The 9,535-nt window shown below is 46.2% G+C and overlaps 1 protein-coding gene across 1 annotated transcript; it reads left to right on the plus strand.

The window, feature by feature from the left end:
* The first annotated feature begins 2,863 nt into the window (after positions 1–2,863).
* gnrhr1 (gonadotropin releasing hormone receptor 1) lies at positions 2,864–7,263 on the plus strand. Its single transcript, XM_049751974.2, has 4 exons — positions 2,864–3,090; positions 3,629–4,141; positions 5,524–5,725; positions 6,070–7,263. The coding sequence occupies exons 2-4, from the start codon at positions 3,638–3,640 to the stop codon at positions 6,492–6,494; spliced, it is 1,131 nt and encodes a 376-aa protein (XP_049607931.1). The 5' UTR covers positions 2,864–3,090; positions 3,629–3,637; the 3' UTR covers positions 6,495–7,263.
* Positions 7,264–9,535: the final 2,272 nt, after the last annotated feature.

A 9,535-nucleotide genomic window follows, 5' to 3' on the forward strand; every position in this document is an offset into this window, starting at 1 on the left:
TGTCAGGCAGCCATTTAGTAGGTGCATGTGAACCCAGTTGAGTCTCCACGTAAATGGCTGATACATTTCGTATTTCCCCCCCCCTTCCTAATTGCTGAGAGCCATCAGCAGCCGCCGCCGCCGCCGGCCTCCTCCCCAGCCAACGCGTTTAATCCGCCACTTCAAGCTGCTTTGCCTGTATAAAACCATCCTAACGCCTCATCTCATCCCGGTGCTCTTTAAACGAGCATTAAGAAGTATTTGCAGGATCCGGGGCTCCGGTTAACCCCAAGAGACTCCGCATGAAACAATGAAGAGGACTGGAGGCATTCCGTTTCCATCACAAAGCAAGCAATCAACATCTTTCGCTTTGGATTTTTTGGAGGGCTTGCTTCAACAAGAAGCATCCGCGTACCGCCGAGTCAGAAAGAAGCAAGACATTTTCATGGACGTCAACGCTTCGAGGCGACGACGGCTGCCGCACGTCAGTGTCAAGCCGCATCAATTAATAGCCAAGCAAAGCAAAGCTAAGCAAAGCTAAGCAAAGCAAAGCAAAGCAAAGGCTCGCTCGCTCGCTCGCTCGCGCTCTATTGTCTGTCAGCATAAGCACCGGTAGCCAGCCATTCAGCCATTCAGCCAGCCATTCAGCCCAACGCCATAACAACACTCCCGCCGCTGCTGTCATTTGAAAACAAGCTCCTCTCCTGCTTGGAGCCCAGGCCGCGTTCGCATCCTCGGTCTCACCTGCGTCTCGCTTTCGCCTCAGTGTGCACCGTCTCCGGGTTCGCGCTCCCGTCCTGACGCGCTGGCTGGCTGGCTGGCTGGCTGGCTGGCTGCTGCGGATTCTCACCACCAGTCCCCGGCACCGGCAGGCGGCACTGAAGCGATGATTGGGCCTAGCAGACGATCGCCCCCTCCGTGGATCCCGAGAGACAGCTCATTGGTCAGCACGGCGCGCCGTGCGGCCCAGACAGGCGTCTGACTGGTCGCTCTTTTGTGATCCTGGCCGTGTTAGAAATGTCATTGGTTGGCTGCCGCGTGTGGTGGAGGCTTCCGGACATCTGATTGGATAGTAATTTCCGCGGCGGACTCAGCGAACCCACTCATTGGCTGATAGTAGTGTTGTTGTCTGCTGCTTAACCGAGAGCCATGTTAACTTAAGGAACCAATGACAGTATATTAATTGTCGAAAATGGATTGCATTTCTTTTGAGCTGCCCTTTCAATTTCAACAAGAGCGGTTGAAGCGATGATAGCGAACACCAATGCAGCGCATTCAAAGAAATCTATCTTTTTATTTCCCCCTCATAAACGTATGTGCATGACAATGAGCCAAGAGCAGGAGTGCAGATGGATGACAACGCTGTTACCTCTATCCAAATGAATTGACAGCGTTCGTTTCACAAGTACATCTCCGGTGCAGTGTACTCCACGGAATGCAAGTCAACCTGTGACATGCACTAAAAACACTTTGCTCATTTCAATGCAAATTGTACTCCACGGAATGCAAGTCAACCTGTGACATGCACTAAAAACACTTTGCTCATTTCAATGCAAATTGATGGTGATAAACAAAGCAGCATTTAACCTTGACAATTAACGTCTTTGGAAGGTGGGAGTTTCTGTCGCTTTGTTAACATTATTTTTGTATACATTCCATATTAAAAATACACCGTGATCGCTTATTGAATTTTACACGTACAGTTTATAATGTTCCCAACAAGATGCATAACCAACTAAGTGCCTGTGGACTTCCTGACCTACTTTGCACATTGGAATATTTAATTATTTATTATGAACTTATTGGCACAGTGGTGCGATGCAACAGTAGTATCGCCTTCGTCTGTCTCCTGGATCAACCAACTGCGAATATATTGCTCTAATGACGGAGGAATAAAACACACACTACATGCCTCATTTGTCAGAGTGGAAGGAAGAAACTTTATTTGCACTGCAATGAAAAGTACACTCGCTGTTTATAAGGGGAACGCGACCCCAAGTGGACAACATTAATCATTGCATTAAGAGAGCACTGTACTCAATATTTTTGGGACCTTACACCCAAATTTGCATCCCACGACCTGTGTGTAGATATTAAAAATACAATTTGCATCCTTTATTTCATCTCTGACCCTAAAATGTGATACTTCTTGCCCGGGTGAAAATTCACCTACCGCCACTGAAAAACACGAAGTTAAACAGCACTGCGTGAAATTAGTACTAAACAAATAGACTTCAATTTGACTACATTTCAAATGTCAATAATTAACCCTAACCCTAGTGGCGACGGAAGAGTGACTGAATAGCTGCTATTTTTTTCCTTTACCTTCAGCAGGAGGTGAGATTTTGTGATTCTCTGCACGGGTTTAATCAGGTAGGAGACGATTGAGTTGTCCTTCTGGTGCTTCTGCTGAATTTTCTGTGAACCCATCAGAGAGAGAGAGAGAGAGAGAGAGAGAGAGAGAGAGAGAGAGAGAGAGAGAGAGAGAGAAAGAGAGAGACAGAAAAGCATGTCAGACAAACAAATGTCATCTTCTGTAGTTTCGGTGTGATCACCTTGATCTCTAACTTCCACTCAAGTACTTTACAGCATGCTCCTGTATGCATGCATGACAGAGTTATTTTGATGCAGTCTCTCTTCCCAGGTGTGCCTAAAAGCAGCGGCAGCGGCAGCGGCATCGGCATCGGCAGCAGCAGTAGCAGCATTGTTCCTGGAAATTTCCCAGGGTATCTTCCATGTGTCACATGCGTTGCTCAGACTGCAGCAGTCGCCACGTCATGCAGCCCAATTAACCAATCGGAATCGATCCGGGCTCCTTTTTTCACACTGAATTCGCAGGAAGGGACAGAACGCGTGCCTGAAGGCGGGCTTAATGGCCGAGCCCACAGAGGTGGTTAGGATGCAGTAAAAAAAAAAAAAAAAAAAAAAAAAAAAAAAAAAAAAAAAAAAACGACCGGTGGGGATCATGAATGAGGTGGTTGAAAACCGCGAGACTGGCAAAGGACAGAGAGTCAAAGTGAAGCTTCAGCACGTTGGACAGCTACTGACACCGTCCCTGATGGTTTTGACTTCACCTCACCGTCGGTAGATTTGGCAAAGATTAGATTTCAGGTAAGAATATTGCCGATTGTAATGATGATGTTAGGGGATGATGGGTTAGGGCTGCGCAAGTCATGCGCTTCAATTCATGGACGTACTAAACTGCAGATTGATTGTGTCCATTGTGCTGTCAGTCACGGTTTGCGTCATAGCACAGTGAAACAAACGTGCGTTAGTTTCAGCGTCTGGAGATGTGTGCTCTATTGCAGACTGAGTGATTTCTTTGGCGCATTAGGAGTTCTTACAGTTTACCACAGGAGGGCGCTGCTTCACCAATGTTATCTGTTGGCTAATGAAAACCCACTTGGGGACAATTGACTTCATATTACAAACATTTGACTTTGTTGAAGGATTTTCATCTTACAAGAATTTCAAACGGCCACATGAGCACATGTACAGTCCAATGAGGTGAATGAGAAGAGGCACTCACTAATAAACAGACAGACTATTTGTTGAATGAAGGTTTTAAACACAAATGTAGCTTTGACTGGCTTTAATCAGAATATGCTGTTTTTGATTTCCCTGTGGCACGTGCCGTTGTTGCTTTCAGAGTGCCACCATGCCAGGGAACCTTTCCACAGCCGCATATCCTCCGGTCAACTCCTCGACGGGTACGGCCGCCGCACCTTGGGAAGCGCCGGCCTTCACCGCGGCCGCCCGCTGCCGCGTGGCCGCCACCCTGGTGCTCTTCGTCTTTGCCGCTCTGAGCAACCTGTCGGTGTTGATCAGCGTGCGCTGGGGCCGAGGCTATCGGCTGGCGGCGCACCTGCGTCCGCTCATCGCCAGCTTGGCGTCGGCCGATTTGGTGATGACCTTTGTGGTGATGCCGTTGGACGCCGTTTGGAATATCACCGTGCAGTGGTACGCGGGGGACGCCATGTGCAAGCTGTTGTGTTTCTTGAAACTCTTTGCCATGCATTCGGCGGCGTTCATACTGGTGGTGGTGAGCCTGGACCGATATCGGGCCATTCTCCATCCTCTGGATTCCCTGGATGCTGGGCTGAGGAACAAACGCATGCTGCTGGTGGCCTGGACGCTCAGCTTGTTGCTGGCATCTCCTCAGGTAAGATTGCTTGCTGGGACTTTTCCTCAGCTATACTTGTTGAACAAGCGCTTTCTTGTCAGTCAAAGTTGACAGCTGTAGTAGAATGGAGCATTTTTGAAAGGCTAGTATGAGCGAATTCAGGTTTGCTTACCTGAGAGACACTGTCTTTTGGGGCGGAAGAAGGTTTAGTTTAAAGGTGGAAGATGGTGGAAGACACTTTGTTGCCTCTGTGAAAGAGAGTGGAGCTAAAAATAGTGCTCGTGAGCAGCTTGTTGAAGCTGGGACCAGATCCATCATTGATAGGAGGGAGGGAGGGAGGATCATGGGCTGACAGGGTGCTCGCATTTGGCTTTCCTGAACCTGGAGCGCAAGCACAATAGTTCAACAATGTGCTTGTCACTGTGAAATGTTCTTCACAGGTAAAGAAAAAGAATCACCGCTGTCCTCCAATTCTGGTGTCACATTATTAAGGGACCTCTAGCTACGCTGCGGTGGAAAAAACCAAATCTCGTATCATCCAAAAAAACAACAACAACAACAACACCGTCGGCTTGATGTATCGTGGAGGGAATTACAACTACCCAGTGGCGTTTTCATTTGTTTTGTAGACCGACTAATTGAGGGCAAACCTTCATTAGAGTGGAGGCCCCTATTTGTCAGGTTGGGTGGTTTTCACCTCTGGCTTTTTCGTCAAATGGGGTTTTGTCGCATAGGATTTGGGCTTCTGTCTGTTTCCTGGTTCTTTTTGCGCCTTGTCTTCATTCCCTGGTCCTTCGTTGTGTTATGTTGCCTATTGTCTGTGGCGCTGTTCATCTTGTTTTTGGAATGTAAATGTCTTTTTGAGATTGCCGCGTAGCCAAGCCGACACGCTCCATTGGACGGCCGCTTGTTTCAATAGGGCTGCAGATTGATTGCTGCTGCTGCTTGCGTGCCTTTGGAGAGAGGGAGATGCAAGCCTCATGAATAAGTCAAACAAGAGCACTTTGCCAAGATTGTGGTGTACTTACAGATTAGCGTGTCAATCGTTGCTTGCTTTTGGTGCTCAACTGATGCTGTTCTAACTACTGTACAAGTGCCGCGGGGTTACCTTTGATCCAGCAATCGCGCAAATCGCACAAAGACAACGAGCCCGTTTGCCAAAGAGCTGCCGTTGGCCACAGCTCACATCCGGAAAGTGGCATACTTCCTATTTTCATTGAGCCTGCACATGTAAGACATATTGTCAAAGAGCGGTGCATTAAAAGCCATTTAATGCACAGGAGTGGAGCAAAGAACTGTTGCTTTCAAAGTTCTTTGGCGTTTGTATGCCATAAACAAAGGTGACATTTGTTTCCAGCAAACAAACGACGACTAAGCAAAGTGTTTCCCATGCTTCATCTTGTCACTCTCCTCATTCTCAGCTTTTCATCTTTCGGGCCATTAAGGCAGACGGAGGCAACTTCACTCAGTGCGCCAGCCACGGGAGTTTCCAGCATGGCTGGCAGGAGACGGCATACAACATGTTTCACTTTGTGACACTCTATGTCTTCCCGCTGCTTGTCATGACCTTCTGCTACACAAGCATCCTCACCAAGATCACTGGGCAGATGCACAAGAGCAAAGGTGTGTGTCTGTGTGTCTGTGTGTGTGTGTGTGTGTGTGTGTGTGTGTGTGTGTGTGTGTGTGTGCGTGTGTGTGTGTGTGTGTGTGTGTGTGTGCGTGCGTGCGTGCGTGTGCGGGGCCACCCCCACAGTCAGCCTTGACATTTGACTTGACTTTTGCTCGGTATCTCAAAAGAATCAAATCATGGAGCTCCGTGGAAATGCCGTTAATTGGTTCCAGCCCCTTCAACATTTTTCTTCTGTATTTTTCTAGTAAGGTCATTGTACTCAAAGGATACTTTATGCAGTTCTTACAGACTGATTTAACGCTTGGACCAAGTCAACTATGCTTCTCCTACTCTCCAGATGGTGAGCGATGCCTGCGACGTAGTGGAAAAGACAAGATTCCCAAAGCCCGGATGAAGACCCTCAAGATGACCATAGTCATTGTCAGTTCTTTCGTCATCTGTTGGACCCCTTATTACATTCTGGGGATCTGGTACTGGTTCCAACCGTCCATGATCCAGCACACTCCAGAGTACGTGCACCACATCCTGTTTGTCTTTGGCAACCTGAATACATGCTGCGACCCGATCATCTACGGTTTCTACACCACGTCCTTCCGGGCCGACTTGGCCGACGTGATGGCGTGCTGCCGCCATGGCTGCCGCCGCCGCCGCGCCAAGGGCGACTCGCCACGTTCTGTGGATCGCCTTTCGGCGAGAAACGCCGGAGCCGCTGGGGAGATGGAGTCGGATCTGAGCTCCAACCCACACAGCGGTAACGTCTGATGGCCGGAGAGGCCGGTCACCTCTGATGACTCAAGGGAACATGATGAGATTGGGAACGAAAAGCCCCACTCGTGATAATCGCTGAAAGTGAATATGCTGCAACATTCAGAGCAAGATGATGGCTTCCAACTTCTAAAGCTGTTTTGATGTCATTTGTTTTGCTCTTTCTGGGCATGAAACACACATTTGAAGCGGACTCACCCAATCAGATTGCTGTGATGTCATCAATGTGCTGCTGCATATTTGCATTGGACCTCGGGCTTGCCGCGGGAGCCGCTCATCTCGTTGTTTTTTGTAAGCAAAATGCAATCGAGATGCGCAACTTGATGCAGTTGAAGAGCACTGCCTGAAGCAGTGTTTATAATCATAGTGGTCGTTTTCCTTTTGTCCGAGTCAAGACGTTTTTGCCGTATTTGGGCATTGTGCAAAATGGTTGAAAAGCTTGATTTGGCTCAGGACTGTCCGAAATATGGCACTTGATATGAGCTGAGTGATATTATACGAGCCCCCCCCCCCCCAAATGCAGATACTGAAGTATTTTTAGAACAAATTGTATAACCTTGCATGATTGTGAATGAACTCAACGTAATATTTAATACTCATTGGTCACTAGACAGTGTTTATGATTGTAGCGATTGGCCAGAAATAGACAGTAGAGTACAGTACAGTACTTGTATGCTCCAAATACGTGATGTGCAATTTCTAATTTGCCGACTATCAAATAACGTGCGTGTACGCCAACAGAACAATAAAAGTGATGTCAAACATATGCTGCTTGCTTTGTCTGTGGAATGTTGAGAGACTTGAACAACTGCAGAAATGAATCAAAAATGTCTTTATTTGGTTCTAGGCATGTTGGAATATGAGAAATGTTAAGTGCAGACATTCAGAGAAATTTGCAGACAGAACAGAGACCAAGCCATACCAATAGGAATGAACTAGAATCTTTTTTTTGTTTTTTTTAATATGGGTCTATTCAATGGATTTCATCTGACTTTTTACGTCATAGAAATGAAGTTGCGGCCGTGAAGTTGAATCTTGCATCGAGCCTTAACAATAAATAAATAAATAACAAGGATCTGTCCTCACATGATATGACGCCACGAAGGTCCGTCGTCCACACTAACAAATGTAATTGGTGGGGAAAAATGTCATCATCATTGTGAGCTAGGACTAAACCAAATCACAGCTTGGCCTCGGTTCCCTGCTACAGCTTTTCTCCAGTCTGCTCTCTCCATTTCCACCTTTCCCTTCCCTTATTATTATGGTCAAAGACCTCTGTGACAACGGGTTAAAGCTTTTTCGTAAATCTTGGACAGCTTAGAGAACAAAGAAGCACTTATAGAAATATTAAAGCATCATTTCTCCTTGGTACTATATATATATATATAGCAGCCTGTTTCTACTTGCTAACAATTTCTTTCCTACTAGTAGATGGTTGTTTCAGGACAGGAGGTGAGTTTGGCTACAGACAAAAAAACTCACCCTGCTCAGAAAGCACCATTTTGCAATCCTACCGACGAAAAAAATCAAAAAAATCATCAGCAATTCATCATATGTAGCAAATCTAATCATCAGAACAACAGTTAAAAAAAAACATTCAAAAATATGAACATTTGTTTTGGCAGCTTTTCCTCTTTAACAAGAAGGATGAAAAATATTGACTATGAACAGAAACAGTATAAAGGCTTTTCCTTGTTACAAAACTATCTTGACCACTATCACGCTAACAAAAACACATCTTCCATTCACATTGTTTTTTTTTTTTGGTATCTTGTCAGTTGAACAACTCGGGTATGTTAGAAAAGAGACAAGGTGAGGCATTTCATTCAAAATTGCCCTGCTTCGTGTCAATCTTTAAAAGTTATAAAAGGATAAGAAAGACTTGCAACAGATCGAGACAACTCACTTCAGTCAATTTTGCTCACGGATGTAGTTCCAAAAGAAATATTGACTAGTAACGAGGAGAGTGGTGTCTCGTTGCTGTGGCAACCCTACATAATTGCAATCAATGTTGGCGGACAAGACCAAATTCCTCAATCGGGACTACCAGACTCCAATATCTAGCGACTGCACAAAAGCACTCGTTCATTTATGAATTTGTTTTGAAAAATGGGAAATCTCTTTGTATGCTGCAGCCCACAAATAGTTTCTCATGTTTCTGTGCTTTGGTTGTGAGGAAGTATAAAACGTATTTGGTTACATATTTCTCCGCGCCATCGAAATATTTGGCAAGAAATTCTGACTACGTATACGTATGTTGACATCTTCCAGAATATGACATTTTCATTTGGTCACTTTCAAACGGTTTGGATTTAGCAAGATAGCTCCGTGTTCAAAAATGTGGTATGAAATAATAAACAATAGCTTTCTTTCTTTTTTTTTGGCTTGGCTTGGGTTGAGTTGAGTTGAGTTAAAGCAAGGCAGGTGACTATTTTATACAAAAAGAAGAAAATTAAGAAAACCATCAAAATGTCTCAAAACAACGTCTTTGGGTGTCATTTAGCTTGGTTTTCATTTTTGGATAGGCTGACATGGTGAAACGCAAAAAGCCTAGTCCGTGCGCGTGCGCGCGTGAGTTCAGGCACCAAGTCTCACCTTGGAAATTCTTCAGCCGACCGCCCGCCCGCCAGTTCGGTACCATCGAGGGCCCCGGAGTAACCAAATTTGGCATCTGGAGAGCAAACTCTGCAGCCGGGCCGTTTGGTAAATATTTGTCTGAGGTTGGTTCCGTTTGGGTTCTTCTGGAAAAAAGATCTGAAAAGGTGGTCGGTCGTCATGGCTGTAATTCCGTGCGCAAATCCAATTCTCCTCTGATGTCAGATCAGAAGAAATGAACATTTGCATCACAAGTGGACACAAAAAAGAAGGCCTGAGGTGAGCAATTCCAGTTTTGGCCTGCAGTGCTTTCTCTCCACGGTGGTCGACCCATTGAGCTCTCTCTGGACTGGACTGGCCTGGCCTGGCCTGGCCTGGCCTGGCCTGGCCTGGCCTGGCACGCTGGCATTGGCACTGGTCAAACACAAATTCAACGGAATGGC

This window comes from Syngnathus scovelli, chromosome 19, assembly GCF_024217435.2.
Source record: "Syngnathus scovelli strain Florida chromosome 19, RoL_Ssco_1.2, whole genome shotgun sequence".
NCBI classification, from domain to species: Eukaryota; Metazoa; Chordata; class Actinopteri; order Syngnathiformes; family Syngnathidae; genus Syngnathus; species Syngnathus scovelli.